This window comes from Emys orbicularis, chromosome 4 (assembly GCF_028017835.1).
Source record: "Emys orbicularis isolate rEmyOrb1 chromosome 4, rEmyOrb1.hap1, whole genome shotgun sequence".
In the NCBI taxonomy this organism is placed as follows: Eukaryota; Metazoa; Chordata; order Testudines; family Emydidae; genus Emys; species Emys orbicularis.
In genome coordinates, this window is record NC_088686.1 from 102337680 (window position 1) to 102358172 (window position 20493).

The following is a 20493-nucleotide window of genomic DNA, read 5'->3' on the forward strand; positions in this document are numbered from 1 at the left end:
ATAATTTCTTCTCTTAATCATGATTAGTTCAAAGTCTCCACTGCACTTGCATCTGATTCATACTTGAATATTTTCAGTTTAAATTTATCAGTGTGCAATGCTAATGCATAAGGATTATTGAACAACTGAAATGGACCAAATATTTTGGAACAGGGTCTATAAAATATGGGAGATAATTTTACAATTAATAAATCTAGTGACAGGAGTTGTGTATTTAAGCAAATAAGGTTTTACATTTTTAATATAAATATTTATACTTCCCTCTGGACTGTTTAAAAAAAAATGTTTGAAACCTGGATTGACCAACAATCAGAAGATGCTCTTTAATAAAGCTGCATGGATTGGATGATTCTGTGAAATGCTATTTGTCTGACTGCAGCTCATGCTGTTTTTTTTTCTTCTTTTTAAACAAAACAAAACTTTAATTTATTCATTTTTAAAGGTTTTCCTTTCCTTAGAGTTTTTCCCAGCTAACCTTAACATTTTGGGGAGGGAGAAGTGAACTGAACTTATTCAGCATTGTGACTGCAGTGTTAGAGGACAAGCTGAAACTCTCTTCACAGTTTGGCCTTAAGTTATTTATTTTTTTGTGTTGTGGTAGCATCTAGAGTCCCCAGTCAGGATCAAGGCTGCATTGTGCCAGGCTCTGTACATGAGGCATGGGTCACTTGCAAGTTTAAACTAGTGTAAATGGTGAATTCTCTCTGAAGTCTTTAAACCATGATTTGAGAACAGCAGTAACTCAGCTAGAGGTTATGGGTCTATTACAGGAGTGGGTGGATGAGGTTCTGTGGCCTGCAATGTGCAGGAGGTCAGACTAGATGATCAAGATGGTCCCTTCTGACCTTAAAGTCTGAGTCTATAAGGACAGGAGTGAGCCTTAAATAATTGTGAGGCGATGGGATGGTCTAGAATCCTCAAAATAGGCCACTGCAGTACAGATACTTCCTTTACTGTCTTGTATTCCTTTTTAACCAGATATACAGGGATGCAAGGGATTTAGATAGTGAATTATATTAATTTACGGCCCTCTCTTTTTTTCCGCAGCAGTTATCAAGATATAGAAATATTGTAAGACAAAGTTCCTTCCCCAGCCCTACTTGATGTGAAAAAACTGAGATGATGATGTGGAGATATTATTAATCAACGTTTGATTATCGTTTTTTCCTTTTTAGGCATATCCAGAATATTGGTGAGATCAAAACAGATGTTGGCAAGGCAAGGGCCTGGGTTCGACTGTCCATGGAAAAGAAGTTACTCTCCAGGCATCTAAAGCAGCTTCTTTCAGATCTTGAACTTACAAAGTAAGCCTACCTATCTTAAATAGAACTTTTAAAAATCAAACCTGCTTAATAATTGTTCAGCTTTAAAAACACAAACTTGCCCGGGCTCGTATCTGTTTAACAGTGCAATCAGGAGTTACAGTGGTGGAGCTAACAAGCCATTCATAGCACCAGACGTGCTCGAGAAGGAGGAAGGTCTGTGGCTAAGGCCCTGGACTGGGACTCAGGAGATCTGTGTGCAGTTCTCAGCTCTGCTACAGACCTGTGACCTTAGGCAGTCACTTAGGCCAAGTTCTCCAAATGTGACTAGTGATTTTGGGTGCCCAACTTGAGACATCCTGAGTGGTTAAGTCAATTGGGAATCAAGTGTGTGCTTCAGTTTGTTAGTGCTTTGAATTAGGGGCTTTGTGCTTCGGGTCTTTGTGCCTCAGCCCCCCCTCCCCCCCCCATGTGTAAAACTGGAATATTTACTTTCTCCCCAAGGATTCTCACTCTGTGTATGTTCAGAGCCTAGAACAATGCAGCTTTTATCTTGACCGGGGACTCTAGTTGCTACCACAATACAAAAAATAAATAACTTCAGGGCAAACTGTGAAGAGAGAAAACTGCAGTCACAACGCTGCGTGCTCATGTTTTTCACATCCTAGTTATGCAGTTCAGTATGAGCATTGGATTGAATAAACTGTTTGGACTTTGAAGGAAGATAAAAATGGTGGGTGGAAATTGGTACTGTTGGTTACAGTTTGTGCCTTGACACTACCTCTTTTCATAGAGCCAACATGGCTGCCGTAGGTAAGGGATGAGGGGGAAATAGCACACACACACGCCACTAATTAAAGAAGAAACTAAGTATAGTATTTAAGTGTAACAGGCACCAGGATTTCATTAATCAGTATCAATTATTTAGAGAAAATGTGTGCAGGTAAGTCCTTGCAGTTGGGAGTCATGGTGCAATGCTAAGGACCAGAGCTGAATACATTAGTGCTTAATGTGTAGGCATGGCCTGATTCCCTGGCATCAAGGTAATTAGTTAAACCTGGCAACATTTATCCATGTAGAACAAGTGACAGGATTTAAAAGGAGATGCTCAAAAGCACTTGCCTATGTGTTGCTTCTTAGTCAAACAGATACTAATTTTCTAGATGTAGCTCAGAATGAGAGAGGCAAATATAAATATGTACTCAAAACGGAGAGTGACGTGCAGATGAGCTGCTTACATATAAGCAGGCATCAATAGTAAGTAATCCTGAGTGCCTGTTTGTACATTTTTAGATGCTCTAGTTAGAGAAGGATTAGAGCATTCCAGTCAGCACAGATTAGCAGTGTGTTAAACAAGGCCATTTCAGCTCTTTAGAGGGGGGACTTCCATGCAAAGTGCTGCATTAAACATAACCATGCAATGTGTCTCATTCTCCAATGCATTTTCCAAGGCAACTACAGTAGTTGGCAATATTAAGGGAATGGGTTTTGCTAGGGTTACCAGATAGCAACTGTGAAAAAATGGGACAGGAGTTGGGGGTGATAGGCGCCTATATAAGAAAAAGTCCCAAAAAACAGGACTGTCCCTTTAAAAATGGGACAGATGGTCACCCTAGGTTTTGCCATATGTGGCAGACATACTGAGACATATATTCAGTCTGGAAAAGGAACGTCATGAGGATGGTGGGGAAAGCCCCTGGCTACATTTCCTTACCGTCCTTGTAATAATAACTGCACACCAGTGGCAATTTTTATCTGCTGCTGCTTAACAAAAAGTGAGGCCTATAAAATGGAAACAGTCCTGGATCAGGAATTGGCCAGTTAGCTTAGGATCAGCCTAGTTGCTATTCTTTATTGCAATGGAAGGTCATGCAAAATGATTCAGATCTCTAAGGCCATTTTTTAAAATATGGAAGAAGCTTTATGTCCACATTAATCCAGAATGAAAAATCGGTCCAGGTCATTGTAGTAATTTCTACCAATTCCAGGAAATTCTGTGGGTTCACTCTATTCACAAACCAGAATGGTGGACAATGAAAGTAAGAGAATTCCAAAGACACTGGTGAGCCTAAATTTCAAACGTGCTTCTGGATGCTGATACCAGTTTGTTCCTGTTTTACAGGACTAAAGGCTGAATTGTATATTCAAACGTAGGAGCTGGAACTATTGAAGCACCTTCCTTTTGAAAATGGGCTCAGAGTTGTAAATCTTGAGTGTTGAGATAACTTAGTGATTGGAATTATACCAGTACAGTGAAAGTGGCTAATGTAATAGTATATGAAAACTAATAGGGAGCGAGAGTTGTGTTACCAATACTCTTAAAGCGATCAGGAAACTAAAGTGTGTCCATTCTGAATAAATGAAGAATAAAAATGTTCAGAAGTTGGTTGAAACACCATCAGAAATTTTCGAAAGGTAAAATACAGACAGGCAGACGTCCCCAATGACATTTAGCCTCTTGGATAGGCTGTCTAAACACACAATTCAAGTTATACAAGTGAAACATGGACTCATTGACCCGCTAGGTGCTCATAGGTCTACTGCTCTTGTGGCTAAGGGCTAGTTCAGTTGATTTAAAACTGTGGAGCTTTATTTCCAGTGAAACATTTTCTGTGGTTTGGTTGTTATATAAATGAGGATGTTGTATGTTAATTATTGATTTGTTTTGTAAATTTTTGGCCTGTGCTCCACTTGTCAGCTTTTCCTATGTACTCTCTGAGATTGAGGCAGATTGTCAGGAGGTCTGCCTAGAAGGAACAATCTGTCCATAATATACTTGGTTGCGATAGAAATTTTATACTGATCATACATCTATTCTGTTTAAATATTCTTATGTCCTTAATTGGGTTGATGTATCTTTGCATGCTCCTCTTTTGTGGATATTCATTAATGCTGACTTCTTTAGTTGCGATACTGTAGAAGAGAGAAGTTTTTTTGCTTAATTGCTCTTCATTTCTGGATGTCTCTTTTAACTGTATATTGTGTAGTCATCTATAAAAATAATATTTTAATCAATAAATAGAAAGTGACCGAGTCTGTTCTGTGGCTTTTTTGCTGCAGCTGCATCAACCTAACAAAAATAATGATTACTTCTCTGTACTAGTGAATAATATCAGGCCAGGGTTTGTTCCAACCCGGATTTTGATTAGTAAAGATAGAGATTGTAAGTTTTCCTTTGGGGGCCTGTACCGTGTCCAGGCACAAGGTGGTGTTTAGCGAATAAATAATGCTAATAACTATACACGATTGCTTTCCTTTGTCTACATTTGATTCCTCTGTAGAGGGATTGGCTTCTCTAAACTACCAATCTTGGGATGCTCCAGGAACTACTTAAACAGCCCTGGGGACCTGTGTAAGGGTATATCTAAACTGGAACTGGAAGGTATAATTTTCAGCTTGCGGAGACATTCCTGCTCTTGCTCTGATTGAGCTAGCATGCTAAAAATAGAAGTGTAGCTGCAGTGGCATGAATGGCTGGAGGGGCTAGATGCCCTGAATACATACCTAGGGTCTTGAACAAGATCGTACTTGGGCAGCAAGCTCCTTGTGCCGCAGCAGCTATGCTTCTCTTTTTAGCATGCCAGCTCAATCAAACCTAGCGTGGGCATGTCTCCTTGAGCTGGAAACTACACCTCCAGGTCACAGTACAGATGTAGCCTCAATTACAGCAGCAGCCTCTCTGGGTCGCACCATAGTGGCCCAGAATCTCTGCAGTGCTGTGGCCCCATCGACAATGCTGCCTACTCAGGGAACAATCTTACAGCTGTCTTCTACTGGGCTTGCCCCAGCAGGATCCTCCCCTGGCTGGATATGGGGCTTTTAAGGCTGCTTTACCTCAATCCAGCCTTTTTATACAGCATAAATGGGCCAGAGCAAGGGTGAGGATCTTACTCCAAAAGATAAAATCCCCTTCTGCATATACACAGTGAGATATTTTATCCTGAGGGCTGGTCTACACTGTGGGGTGGGATCGATCCAAGATACGTAACTTCAGCTACGCGAATAGCGTAGCTGAAGTCGAAGTATCTTGGATCGAATTACCTGGGGTCCACACGGCGCGGGATCGATGGCCGCGGCTCCCCCGTCGACTGCGCTACCGCCGCTCGCTCTGGTGGAGTTCTGGAGTCGACGGTGAGCGCGTTCGGGGATTGATATATCGTGTCTTAACGAGACGCGATATATCGATCCCGGATAAATCGATTGCTACCCGCCGATACGGCAGGTAGTGAAGACGTACCCTAAGGAACCGTATCCTAAATTAAGTTCAGAGGTGTGGTACTCTCTGAATTTTCTGCAGCTCTCTAAGCTGGCAAAAGGGGTTGAGAATAGCACAACAAACTGAAATGACACATTCCAGAACGTACAGACTTGCAGGATGCCTACTTGTCTTGGCTGATTTAAATGCTGTCAGCACCCATACTTCTTGTCATTTGTAATTGCTTGCATATTCTTCACAGTTTACCTAATATAATAGAAAACATACGACTGAAAGGATCTTGTTACTGTCATAGATTATTTTTGTTTTGTCAGAAAACTCTACAAGCGTTATGCCTTTCTCCGCTGTGATGATGAGAAAGAACAGTTCCTCTATCACCTCCTGTCATTTAATGCCGTCGATTATTTTTGCTTTACCAATGTTTTCACAACAATCTGTAAGTACCTGTTTTCCCTGCAGTGCTGCTCTTTTCAGCTTTTAGTTGCTTCTCCTTATGCAAGTTTCTAAGCAGTTTTGATATGTTCTTTCACAGAGTTGCATTAATTTCCTATTCACATCCAGATATGTACTACTATGTCACTGTCATTTTAAATATCATTCTTGGGAGGTGGTAATACTATCCTTCTATAGCTAAGGGGTTTGTTTTACTCTGTGTGTGAGCACTATGATCAATAGGAGTTGCCTGTGTGAAACATGAAACTAATAAAGCTATCAATAATGTTGCTCAATTCTCACTTTATAGTGTGAACTGAATATCACTGCCCTATAAATGAAGAATTGCAGAGCAACCTCATTTAACCAAATCATTGGCTGAGGGACATAATTTGTTTGGTTTTAGATGAAAAATGTCAGTACAACAGAACTTACTAAGGAGAAATAATGTCCAACACTAAGCTCTTGTTCTGGATACTGCTAAGCTATCACTAACTCTGCAACTAACAATATATCGAGGGGGGAAATGAAAAGGAGAAGAATTTTAACAGTTTTAGAGGTCGTGGGCACCAAGCTTTTAAAAATCTAGCACCAAATGTTTTCTTGAGGTCACTGTCAGATGAGGTGATGTTGAGAGAGAGAGAGAGAGAAATATATCAATTGCTTCAGCTGAACAGCCTTCACAATAAGCCATTTATACATTACAAAACAATGTAAATTGCCAAAGAACACAGGGACCATTCACATAATTGAATTCTGTATAAAAGCAGTTTGGTAAATAGGGGCCATGCATTAGAGTTCTACACCATGACATGAGGCAGTTGAGTAATACTTTAATTTTATCAGTGTTCTCGAGTCAGAGGAGCCATAACCCAGCTTCTCTGCTCAAAAGTGAAATGCTAAGACAATAAATGCTTGATGCCCAAACTTAATGGCACACCAATTTTTTATTAATAGTTTATTACTTGGTCCTTGAATTTTTTTTTCACTTTTTACGTTCAGATTAATGCAATATATGGTACAGCCAGGTGTACAATGCTATAGTACATATTATCTAGAATTGGACATCTACAGCATTTATCATCTTAAAATGTAATAGCTTTGTTGCAGTAAATATTGGCAACAAACGAGCCTAACAAGTTGAAGTTTCAGTGTGTGATTGAGTATGTCGGTCTGAATTAGGGCACGTGGCAAAGCCTGCTCTGAGTGCATGTGTGTTTATATAACAAAAATGTAGGCACAGAGCTAGATAAAAGAACTGGCTTTTAATCCCAGTTCTCCTGCAGACTCCCTGCATAACCATTGGCAAGTCATTTAACCTGGGTGCCTTCGTTTTCCTGAATGTAAAATGGGGACAGTAACCATTTTAGTGATGTGATTTTTAAGATCTCCAGATGAAAAAGGACTAAATAAATGCGAAGACATTATTTGAAGTATATTTTTACTCTTTTTTTTTAATGATGTTTGTCATCAACTCTATTTTTAATATACTGCAGCATTTATGTTAGCATCAGTTGCATATTCCTGATCACTCAGTATGTACAAATATTTTTATGTGCTTCTAAAGTTGCCATTCAATTCTTTGGCATTTGATCAGGGACGGCTCCAGGCACCAGCGTAGCAAACGGGTGCCTGGGGCAGCCAATGAAGAGGGGGGCGGCATGTCCGGCCGTTCGGCGGCAATTCGGCAGCGGGGTCGTCACTCCCTCTCGGAGCGAAGGACCTGCTGCCGAATTGCCTCCGTAGAATGAAGCAGAGGTAGAGCTGCCGCCGCTTGCAATCGCGGCTTTTTTTTTTTTTTTTTTTTTCCTGCTTGGGGCGGCATAAATGCTAAAGCCGGCCCTGCATTTGATAACAGATTAAATTATTTTAAACATAAAGAGGAAAAGATAGTGTAACATAAAAGGCTTAACTTATTATTTTACATGATTATTCTTTTTGGAGGGTATTCTTTTAAGTGAGTTGCTTCTTTTATTTGCAGTGATCCCATACCATATATTGATTGTTCCTAGCAAGAAACTTGGTGGCTCAATGTTCACTGCCAACCCTTGGATCTGTATCTCAGGAGAGTTGAGTGAAACAGGAGTCCTACAGATTCCCAGGAATATATTGGAGATGACATTTGAGGTTCGTATTATTGATCCAAGGAAATATTTTATTGGCAAAACATTCTTTGTTCAATTTAAATTCATATTTTTTGTAATGTTTCATCAGTGTCATAGTCACAAATATTATCTATGCCTGTACCCATCAAACTACACCTGTATTTAAGCAATATGCAGAGCAGAATGATTGGTAAAATAAGCTTAGGTGAGGAGGGTGAGACTTCTGGCTTTATATTAATTTTGTCATAAGACTTCTACGTCATCACCTCCCTACATTGTGGCTTCTTTTTCATCTGTAGGGTAAGTTTCCAGGTGACTTGTCAGTTCTTCTTTTTTTTTTTTTTAGATTAGTTCTCTTTGTGTTTAGTGAGCAAACCTTATTTCCTCCAAATATCAAGGTACCTAATATCCTGTCTGATTTTAGTACCAAACATTTCTAAAAGGTTGTGGAGGTTGCAGGTTCCCACAATATTGTAAATGGGGAAGCAAAGCTTACCTTTTCCAGATCCTGCCACTGACCAAAAGGAAAAAGCTTTAAGAAAGTCATGTGAGTTTCCTGTTCTTTTTTTGTCATGGTAGACTCCATGGTGTATAGGTGTTAATAGGGCATTATTCTTTGATATCGTTATCTTTAGTGCAATAGTACCTAGGAACCCCAACAGAGATCTCTGTACACTTGTACTAAATGCTGTACAAACACATTAATTGACAGTCCCTGCCCAAAGATCTTATGGTCCAAATAGACAAGACAAAGGAGAACCAGAGGCATGGAGAGTTAAAGGGATTTGCCCAGGGTCACATAGCAGGTCAGTGGCAGAGCAGGGATTAGAACCCAGGTTTCCTGACTCCCCTTCCAGCACCCTCTCCCTGTTTATGCTGAGACTACACTGTCTCAGCAAATGTCAATTTCTGTTTGTTTCACTGTAACAGATAACTTGTTTAATTTGCAGTGCCAGAACCTGGGAAAACTTACCACAGTACAAATAGGACATGATAATTCAGGGCTGTACGCCAAGTGGCTAGTGGAATATGTTATGGTCAGAAACGAAATAACAGGGCATACTTACAAGTAAGTATCATCCTGGCATTTTAAATTGGGTAAGTAGAATTTTTGCAGGGAGTTAGCATAACAGACTCGTCTGTTCATCAGTGCTCCTCTTCTCAGACTGCATCTTCAGGTGCTGATGCCCAAGAGGTTGGAGGGTCACTTGATTCCTGGTATTGAGCAGGATTAAGATTTTTAGGAAAATAAACTGAGTTTCATTTACAGATGGTTCATATTTAGCCACCCAAACAAATAAGACAGGTGCAGACCTAGAGGGAGGGGTAAGCATCTCAAAAGGAAACTGCCTTGAGACCAAACAAATAGCCAGTTAGAACTTGCTGCTTATCAAGTACAGATAATGTGCACCAATACATGCACAGGTCTGAAAAGCTCTATGAAATTATCAGAGGAACTCTGATTTTGGGGGACATGTCAGAATGAAAGTGGGTTTGAGCATTAAACCTTTATATATGTGCTGAGTGAGAAGGGTAAGAGGAGTTTGATAATTCTTACTGCAGATATGATGCATGTTGTTTGCAGTGTGATTTGGTGCCCTATCTCTTGCTTATATAAGCTATGACAGCCTTCTGTCAGTGAGAAGACAGCTGTAAATCCTTTCTGTTCACAATGTCAGCTTGTTTGTCATGAAGCAGAGGGGTAGGATTCTGTTTTTGGATACTGGTTTGCTTTCCTAATTGAGCTTGTTTGATTTGAGCCAAGTTGGCTTGAAACATAGAGCTTCCTGGTGTCTGGGCTACCGAATATCTGTATTTCAGTGGATTGGTCAGTGATTTGGAAACTGTGGTATACAGAGTTGTTTGTAGGTAGCCTGCTGTGAAAGTATTCATAGATGCTTCAAAGAAGCCATGTGACCATATGAGAGCTTAAGTGTTTAACATGTTAGGTTACATAAGCAATTGAGCAGCGAACCAGTGTGCTAACTTCTTTCTGACTATCGCATCCAAATTTAACAGACGTGCTTCCAATGTTGGAAGTTAAAAGTATCACCTGATTGCTGCCATGCTGATATGGGGGGGAGAGAAGGTGGGAGAAACCCTCCGAAACCAAATATCCTTGTATAGAGCAGAAGACAGGAAGGCTGCTACTTCTTTTACTTTGTGTATCTGCGTCATCTATTACCATGTACAGCACAAATCTGGAATAAGGCTATTTAACTTGTGCTCCCTCTGCTGGCTGAAAGAGCCAAAAATAAATAGAATTGATTTGTTTGCCGCTGTGTCAATAAGAAAGTAAAATAATTTTTGAAGTCAGTCAGTATATCCAGAAGCCAGAGTATTTGCAGTCCCGAATTCTAAGCCTTTATGTCTTTAGGTTTCCATGTGGGAGGTGGCTTGGAAAGGGGATGGATGACGGCAGTTTAGAGAGGATCCTGGTGGGAGAGTTACTAACTTCACATACCGAGGCAGATGAAAGGCAGTGCAGAACCCCACCACTGCAGCAGTCACCAAGTATGATCAGAAGATTTGTCACGATATCGCCAAATAATAAACCAAGTAAGTCAGAAGAGACATGCTCCATTGTTTGTAATTATCTGTTGCCAGTAAAGGCCCCTCCCAAAAATGAATCTACTGCATTATTTTTGTGCCTTCTGTGTCCTTTTCTGTTTGACTGTGGAATGGAGACGATGATTGAGACACAGGGTATGTCTACGCTGCAATTAGACACCTGTGGCTGACCTGTGACAGCTGACTCAGGGCTCGGGCTAAGCGGCTGTGTACTTGTGGTGTAGACGCTTGGCTCTGGGACCTTCCCACCTCGCAGGGCCCTAGAGCCTGGGCTGCAGCGTGAGCCTGAATATCTACACTGCAGTTAAATAGCCCCTTAGCCTGAGTCAGCTGACACAGGCCAGCCATAGGTTTTTTATTGCAGTGTAGGCATGCCCACAGAGATTTACCTTCAACTCTCTCCTGGGTCTCCCATGGGTATAGACTGCAAATTATATCTGGTTACATGCAAAGATTTTCTGTTAAAGGTTTTCTGGCTTGTCTTGTCATGTCATTCCTGGCATACCTTCTTGTTTCACTTTTCTTCTCAAGCTCACCCTGATTTATAGCAATACTCCCCCTGTTCGAAAATGCGTATATTTGGTGCACACACACACCCATACAGCCCGAAATATATTTTTTCTTTTGCTTCAAACTCTAATCTGAAAATCTGCATAACTAAGTGTAAAACTATGTCCATGCTATTTTTGGATTGAAACATCACAGTCAGTTTAGGTCTACACCTTCAACTTTAAAAAGAAAAAAAAAAATTAAACTTTATATCAGTGTGAAAAAGTGCTGGCAATCCAGCACCACAAATCCAAGGTACAACACAGATAATGACTGTTCTCTCACCCTGCCCTAGGAACGTGCCTCAGCCCTGGTTTACAGGTATCACCTCAAACCTTTATGAAGTAAATGAACATGGTTTCTTATTTTTCACAGAGTTAAACACAGGTCAGATACAGGAAGCTATTGGTGAAGCAGTGAATGGCATTGTCAAGCATTTCCACAAACCGGAAAAGGAGGTGAGACTTTCTTTTGCTAGCTACTCCTCTGTTATTTTTCTGATGCTTATGAGTCTATAACCTGGAATTGCACACCTCCAAGTACATCACTTTTGCTGCTAACTGTACTATTGTATGTTCTTGGTTCATGCCCATCATCCTGGTAGATGAACCCACAATAAGAGCCAAATTCTGTCTAGGATTCATCTGTTTGGCTCTCAAGTGTCCTGTATGGTTTTTAATGCGGTTGTATAAATCTTCTCATGTCTTAGTTATTCACTATGAGACAAGAGTGAAGCATTTGATGAAGAGCCCCTAAGAATGAGCCATCAGTTGCTTTATATTTTCCAAAATGGGGGTGGGAGTGGGGGATGGCTTAATAGTTCTCACTTATACAGTTTGGAGCATGCAGATAGGCATGTCAGCAGCAAGAATACTACACTCGTTTGACTTGTGCTGTAGCCCTTATGTCTTCCCATGAGGCTTGATGATGATTATTAAAAAAATGTTGGCCATAATAACACACATCATTACTTTTCTATATACAAACTGGAAAACTGAAAAGATGTTTGTTTGTTTGTTTGTTTGTTTGTTTGTTTGTTTGTTTGTTTGTTTGTTTGTTTGTTTGTTTCCATATGTCCTTGGCAGAGAGGCAGTCTCACTCTGTTGCTGTGTGGAGAAAGTGGACTCGTTTCAGCTCTTGAGCAGGTGTTTCAGCATGGATTTAAATCACCCAGGCTCTTCAAAAATGTCTTTATTTGGGACTTTCTAGGTAAGTGTGAGGAAAACATACAGCAGAGTGTTCCTGTAAAGTACATATATCTGCCTTCTGTAGTGTCATCACCACTTTGTATGCCAGATTCTCAGCTGGTGTGAATGGCATACTTCCATTAAATTCACTGGAGCTCTGCCGATTTATACCAGCTAAGGAGCTGATGCAACGCAGTGAGTGTTCCTTCTTCCCTGAAGGTGAAAAGAGAATGTATCTGTGTACTACGGATATTAACACTGGCATTATCATATAACAAATGTATTGCACTGTAACATTCTGGGGGGGCAGGGTGGTGGTGGTGGCGTTAAGCATTTTGAATATTTCCTAACTACATGGTGTTAGAATGGGTTGGTAATGAGGAGGAGTTTAGTGTAGTTGGAAGCTTGGGTCTGGTAGCCATATGTTATTTTTAATAGAGCAGTGTGAAAGATATAATGCAAAGCAAAGTTCTGCTGAGCCTTCTTAATACAAACCCTAGAAACTACACACACTGATATCTGTACTCTCAAATTCGTAAAGTCTTTTAAAAAGTAAGTCACTTAAATAGCACTTCATAGTTCTGTCTAGGTATTTACATAGCCCTCACCACCAAAGTATCTGATTCACAATCTTTAATAGATGTTAATCCTCTCTCCACTCCTGTGAGGTAGGAAAGTATTATCCCCATTTTACAGACAGGGAACTGAGGCATAGGGTAGAATAAATAATTTATCCAAAATCACACAGGAGGCCTGTGGCTGAAATGGAAATTGAACCCAGGTATCCTGAGTCCTAATCCAGTGCCCCAGCTACGAGACCATTCTTATACCTACTTACATAGCGCCTGTCAGCTGAGGGTCTTAAATTGCTTTACAAATGTTCATATAACTTCAGCATACACATTTGTTGTAGCCGTTATAGTGAAGTATATTGAAGTTAAGTTTACTGTCTTGCAGGAATAGAATCCAGTAGTGCTGCCTCCCTGATCTCCATTCTAACCACTATTGCATAGCATATTTATGGCTATTGGCATTTCCATTGATCAAACTCCACCATCACCCATCTTTCCTTTTCTTTCAAGAAAAAGCACAAACACATTATGAGACCCTTGATCAGAATGAAATAGTCCCAGAGGAGAACTGGCAGACTAGAGCCAGGAGTTTTTGTCGCTTTGTCACTGCTATCAACAACACTCCTAGAAACATTGGGAAGGATGGCAAGTTTCAGATGCTGGTGTGCCTTGGAGCCAGGTATAGGGGAACATTTTGAATCATATACATAAGGTTTGAAGGGGATGAGATGAGGTCACAAGGCTGCTTGTGCCGCGAAGATGGACTAATGTTTGCAAAGTTCTTTGAGATTTTCAGATAGAAGGTGGTGTTTAATAAAACTGGATACTCACATACAACAGAATCTCAATTAGCCTCAAGTCTCAGGGGGAACCCAAAATTGGAAAGATCTGAGAGTTTGGAAAATTGGTACAGTGTGAAAAACCAAAACAATGAGCAATCAAGCCAGGAGAACAGGTTGGGAGCTCGGTTGCTCTGCTTAAGCGTAGGGGAGTGCCTAGCAAAGGACTGCTCCCCTTTCCTACACAGCCACCCAGGAGAGTGGGCGTGCAGCGGGTGTGTTGGGGGGAAGCTGAGATCGAACAGCCAGTTAGGGCTCCCTGAATATCTGCGTCAGCACAGGTCAGAGCAGCAACTCCCTCTCCTCTGCCCACTGGAACCATTGTGGGGAGGGAGGTGTAGAAGCCAGCCCTATGCCAACTGGGGATTCCCCAGCAGGTGACTTGTGAGTGGGTTCTGCTTCCTTTGCACTGTCTGTGTGGTGCAAAGGAGGAGCTGCCAAGCAAATCTGTCCATAAGTATTGTGGCTTCTTACCCTTGAAATAATATGCTTGACCTTCAGGCTGAGAAGGTTGGACACTTCTGCCCTAGATTATAGTACTCTCTACTTACAAAGTTGTCATGTATTATTCCTCCTTCCCCAGTTTATCTGGAGAAAGTGGTAGATTTCTTTAAAAGATTAAAAGTCATTTCATTAAAAATGAGACATTAACTTGGTTTTTGTTTTTGTTTTCAAATTCTGAAATCTGACTTTCTCAGAGACCACCTCTTACACCATTGGATCGCCTTGCTTGCAGACTGTCCAATCACAGCACAGATGTACGAGGATATAGCATTGATTAAGGATCATACCCTTGTTAATTCCTTGATTCGAGTGTTGCAGACCTTGCAGGAGTTCAACATTACACTGGAGGCTTCCCTCGTCAAAGGAATAGACATCTGATCTGTCTCACCGCAGACATTTAAAAAAAAGCAACAAGGAACAAATGTTATTAGTATGCAAAGGTTCTTTCTGCTAATACGTCATATTGCGAACTTGTTCATGGCCACAAAACACAACTTTGACTTTTCTTGAAGGAAACTCAAAAAATAGTGCAGAAAAATGGACAGAAGCTGTAAACTCAATGTTAAAAGGGGGAAAAAAAAAAGAAGAGGATTTTTGGTATAAATCTATTTTAGAGTTTATTTGCTGATTTGCTTTTTACACACTTTCATGTGAAAGAGAGAGAGAGATGACTATTTGTGCAGCTTATTTTAAAGCTGCGGTATTTCCTTGCCATAGATAATGTGCAGTGAGCCTTTCAGCATTCTCTGAATTTGCCTTCAGATGTGCTGTATGTTGTAAGCCCTAATGTACACACTCCATTTCTGCTAAGAAGGTCATTCTAGAGTTTTTAAACTAATATTTTATATATTAACATTATTACCAATGTTTGATTTTTTTTTTCTTTAAACTAAACTGGGTCACTGCTGTGCTGCAAGGGAAACGACACATTCTGGTGTGAGCTTTTTTAATAGCCTCAGAGCACTGATTTGTCAGCAAATCACTTTTCTTTATTTTTGTTGTCAGTATTACGTTTAGTGGGTTCCAGGAGACAGAACCATGCAAATGGACAGAGATGAAAGTAATATTTTTCATATTGGTACATAATTGCACAGAAGAAACTGTAAGTGTGTTGTATTTTTAACTGATGTTTTTATTTATTTAACCTATCGTGTTTTTGTAAGATTTTGTTTTTTTAAAAACCTTATACAATATAACTGGCTATATTATGTTTGCAATTCAAAATTTACAGTTCAGTCCACTTAAATGAAAAGCCTGGATAAGAGTGTATCTGCTAGCAAAAATGTTTCAGTGTGCACCTGCCTTTCAAATTAGAATTTATCTTGGTGTGGAGCACCCTTAAATTGTTGACAGCTAAAGAAATAACTCCCTAACCCCTGTGCTTTGATTTATATTCTAATGCAAAGGGCACAGTAGCGAAGTAGAGGTCAGTGCTACAGTGAAGTAATGATGCCACTCATAAACCTAATTCCAAGTTTCCATTTCAAAACTTTCTGTGGTGATCTCACGTGACGAGCATAGACTGCACATAGGATTTACTGTTGAAATACCAAGCTCTTATGTGCTAACTTTGCAAGCTGCTGGATTCCAGGATGCTTGTGTATCTTAAGTAAAAAGGCTTTAGCCCATGCTCATAAATTATAACATTCAGACTGCTTGGATTTTGTTGAAATACAGAGCTTGGGATTTGGTGAGTGCATAGAGGCAGCTCTGTTCATTTTAATTCTCCGATAAAATCCCTTTGAAATGCAGACCTGATTTGAGAGACAAACCCTGGTCAGCATAATGAATTGCTGTTCAGTACTTCTGGGCTCTAATTAAGTGGTCTCCACTGTATAAACTTCCCAGCAATATCTCCCTTACTATAAGGAACAGAAGGTTGTTCTTGGTTGTCAATCTGTAGAATATTGTGACACCTTTTCTTTATTCTCTTCATTTTAGTGACATCTTGTGATAGCTTTATTTCCATAATTTAAAGGTATAGCACATGTATTAAATTTTTGACTATTTTTACTTTTGTCCTATTTATTTCATTATTAAATGGAGAAGTTTCTTTGTCACTCTTATATTTTCTTTTATCCGAATGAGGTCCTGCCTTCAATGCCTATTAGCGTTGGAAAAATGAGTAGGCAGTGTCCAGACCACATGCACAATCTCTTCATGCTGTATAGATGAATGTACTTTCACAGTTTGGAGTTCACATCATTGTTCATGGAGCGATTTTTCCCTGTTAATTTTGAAAGGAAAAGGATTAGAATGCAGTGTATATGTGCTTAAAGAAACATTTTTCAGGTTGAATAAGTTAAACAGAGAGAAGCCTTCTACACTCACCACTAAACCCCACATTTAATCAAATATCTTACTATTTTTCATTCAACACTCCAGATTACAGTAGGCTTGTATATTTTACAGTGGGTACGTCTACATTAGGAAAAGAGATTGGGGTTAATTAACATGTTTTAGCTGACCCTGACCTAACCTCAAACTCTTCTCTTGTATAGATGCAGGGTAATGCTGTTTATCTTGACTTAGTTGGCCAAGGTAGACCCCCAGGCAGAAAAAGTATTAGGTCAGTGTTAGCCAAAATGTGTTAGCTAACCTCAACTTCTTTTCCTGACATAAAATTAGACATTTGTTTTTTACTTCATTGTTCATGGTAAATGGCTTGAGATGCCCACTTGCAGGTTGCAAGGACACAAGTGAAGGGTCTCTGACCCCTGAGTGGCAGTTGCTTTGGATAACACGTCAGGAGGATAAAGTTGTTTTTCTTTAGATCATGTTACTTCCCAATGAGCTAGTCACTGTTCAGACATGGAGGGAGATGGCAGAGCATAATCTAAATCCTGTTTTTTTCACCTACAGTACTATGTCATGATGGGCCATTCCTGTCACCTTTCACAGACAAGGAGCTCCATCTGGGTCCCATTGAAATCCAAGGCAGTTTTGCCATGGACTTCAGTGAAATAAATCCTTACAGGCCTGGAAGGGCCGTAAGAGGCTTCAAGTGCAGCTGAACCAGTGTGGTTTTGTTGGGCACAGAGGGACTGGTGGAGGACTGTGTTCTGCATCTTAGCTCTGTGGCAATCTTTGTAAGCAGGCCAACACGTGAGGGATTAAGGAGTAGGGTTTGGTTAGAGGCTACAAAGGCAGTTCCCTTGATCAAAGCCTACTGGTAGGGACCACAGTACAGCAACCCTAAGGCTGCAGTAGCGATCATGCTCATCACAACTTTTTTTGTAGTTCGTCTTGTAGTTCCTGTTTCACACAGTCTGCCTGCTTGAACTATATAGATCAGGAGTCAGCACAAAGGAAACAGGATTGGGCCCAAAGTTAGCCGCTTCCATAGCAGTCATTTCTGACTGGCAGAATCAAATGCAACAGTTCCATGCAACTTCCTTCCATGAGTCACCTCTGCTAACATTGTAGGGAAAGAATCATGGTAACTGAATCAGAGTATTCCATATGACATTAGAAGGTGTGACCTGACGTGCCACTAGACAGAATTTTGTAAAATAATTCTGCCTTTTCAAAGATGCTATTCCAGAATGAGAGCTGTACTGATTTACTACAGCTACTGGGACAAGAATGCTGGTTGCCAACCTGAGCACTGATTAGGTAATGCTGTTACTATACACATTTACTATAGGCTTTGAAAAATTTATGGCCAAAAAAAGTGCCAGTTATATTAAACTGAAGTTAAAAGTGCTGTTTTCATGTTAGCACCTTCTTTGAGATGTGAGAGAAAGCAATGGACAAAAATATCACCTCTTAAATTTTCTTTATGTATTAATCCTAGTATATTCAATACTATGAGACTGGTACACACTCACAGCAAATAGCCAAGGCTGTTTTTGTTGTTTCACATTTAATGTAATACTTTTGGAGGTAATGGTTTGTTTTAAATTTTTGGATTTAAAATTAATATATACAGGGATCTTCATCTTTTTATCATGTTCTGTAGCTGAAAGAATATTGTTCATGAACTGAAAAACATTCTTCTACCATTTCGATTGTGAAGAATATTTTTTAAATTTTAAGAATTGTATATCTGGGACCTAATAGTTAAAAGCTCCATATATTTTGGTGTGGTATTGAATTTATGCCTATATAAAGGCTTTGCTTCTGCAGAGAAGCTCTCAACAAGAGTTAACTGTCATTCTGTATAATAACAAAAGATTTTTGTCACAATAGTGCAAGATACTGTAGGACACTTGAAAATACTTGAAGTTATTATACATGTACTTCTCATCTTTGTAGTTCTTTTCCTTTTATATCTAGAGACTGGCTGTTACTCCATTAAGATGCAGCATCAATTATAGTAAATTATATATTTTACTACGTGGAGAATTTACTGGCATTTTTTTTAAGAGTGGGCATTGAAGTTTACATTATGATGACTGAGAGCAGGAAACCCAGGTACTGTACTCCTTTGTTGTAACCCTTAGGACAGTCAAGCATTACTGTAACTTGGAAATATGAAACAGTTTTGCGGATGTAGCTTATTTGCTGAATTGCAATAAAACTACCTTCTAACCTGAGGAACAGCATTAATTTAGTATGCCATTTTTGGCAGTTTCTTTATTCCAATCAGGCTAATTATCATCCCCTTCATGTCCCAAAAACAGGTATGTATGGCTCCATTTTTCATGTCTCAGAGATAGAAGGCCACTGTTTCAACTTCATATGGAATTGGTTAGAAGCATTAATTTCATTACATTCAGTGTACACTGCAAGGACTTAAACTATTGAAAATACCAAAGTTAACGTGTGCAAATGATTACATGTTTCCACACATGCTTTCTTAGTGTTTTGAAAAAAATCTGTTTCCCTTTTAAACTTTTCGCTGTAGCAATCAAGCCTGAAAAGTATGTTGTAGTGTGCTATCATGTTTGTCACTCACTAGCAAAATATTTATTAGAGATGGGCTTGAAGTTCAAAGTTCTGATCTAGTTCTGATCTTCCTCTGTGTTTGAGGATGTTTTGAATCTGGAGGTTTGATTTGGCCCTGTCTCTAATATTCACCTAGTTTCCCTTCCCTTTCTTTACCGCATATGACCCCTAGTTTTTCTTTCCTGCCTCGGGCCTTCAGTTCAAGCCCTTCAGGAGCTTCTACTGTTTACTGTTGGAATTATAGCATTGTGCACAATGAGTTAACCGCTGATTGAGGAATGCTACCCCGCATTTGTGTTTCTTCTCCATATGATAAAACCACTAAACACTAGTTCTCTGCTCACGCGGTCTGAAGACTGTCTAAGGGGTCCGTGAAAGGTTTTCATTACCATAGAACAGTAGTTTTCAACCTGTGGTCGGCAGACCCTTGGGGGTCATCAAACTAAGATTTCCAAAGGGGTCTGCATGTCCATTTGAAATTTTTTAGGGGTTCACAAATGAAAAAAGGTTGAAAACCACTGCCTTGGTGATACTCAGAAGAGTATATGAGCGAATATGGCCAAGTATACGTACACATTTGTACATCCCATGTAGGTGAAATCAGAGTTGGGCCCTTAGCCTATAAAAGTCATGATAATCCAAAACCTAGCTTCCCAAAGTTGCGTAAGCTCTTGTGCTTTTCATAGGCTGTCCGTCCTGCATTTCAACTGTGCAACTGAGCAGGTCCCCCTGCTAGAATGATGATGATGTATGGCTGCAAGCAACCGTCACTTGGAAGAAAGGCAGACTTATATCAGCACTAAAATGGGGAAAATGGCCTGTGACAGGACTAATGTAGGCCCTGTAGCCCTTAGTAGGAGACAGCAAAAGCCCAGCAGCAGCCCTTTCCTTCTAAACATTTAAGAAATGTACAGAATATTTTATTTAAAAGTAGGATTTTGTGGTGAAGGCAAGAGAAGGCACTGTTATGCTGTAAATCTCAATAGGACCTTCTGACTGTAGCTACATCTCTATTATCTAAGCACCTATGCCAGTCCCTTCCGTGTCTTACTGTTATTATCCAGACATACAGACCTCGTAGTATCCCCCCCTCTGTGGAGAAAGGTCTACCATCTTAGACACTCCACCTGCCCCAGGCCCATAAAATGTCTGTAATTCACATCTTGCTTCTGATTTCCCAGCGCCTGATGTGCCTCCAGAAGCTTAATTTCAGCAACCTCATGTGGCACAGGTAACTTATCTGTCTTTTTATTGAATAATGTTCAAAGGCATAGAGAAGGAATAACCATATTCATAAACGGAGCATAGAGTTGGAAAAATGCAGACGCAGCTGGGAGCAGTACCACAGCAAAGGAGCCAGGACAGT

General features: G+C 40.0%; 1 protein-coding gene across 3 annotated transcripts in view; it reads left to right on the forward strand.

Annotated features, from left to right (window-relative positions):
• Positions 1-14812, forward strand: part of DENND5A (DENN domain containing 5A) — a 100785-nt gene extending 85973 nt beyond the window's left edge. For all 3 annotated transcript variants that reach the window (XM_065402648.1, XM_065402649.1, XM_065402650.1), the window contains 9 exons: positions 1176-1304; positions 5793-5914; positions 7892-8037; positions 8966-9084; positions 10393-10574; positions 11511-11593; positions 12221-12344; positions 13405-13573; positions 14432-14812. In XM_065402648.1, coding sequence (XP_065258720.1) covers positions 1176-1304; positions 5793-5914; positions 7892-8037; positions 8966-9084; positions 10393-10574; positions 11511-11593; positions 12221-12344; positions 13405-13573; positions 14432-14615 — 1258 coding nt within the window. In that variant the 3' untranslated portion in view covers positions 14616-14812. The remainder of the gene's footprint in view (positions 1-1175; positions 1305-5792; positions 5915-7891; positions 8038-8965; positions 9085-10392; positions 10575-11510; positions 11594-12220; positions 12345-13404; positions 13574-14431) is intronic.
• The last annotated feature ends 5681 nt before the right edge of the window (positions 14813-20493 follow it).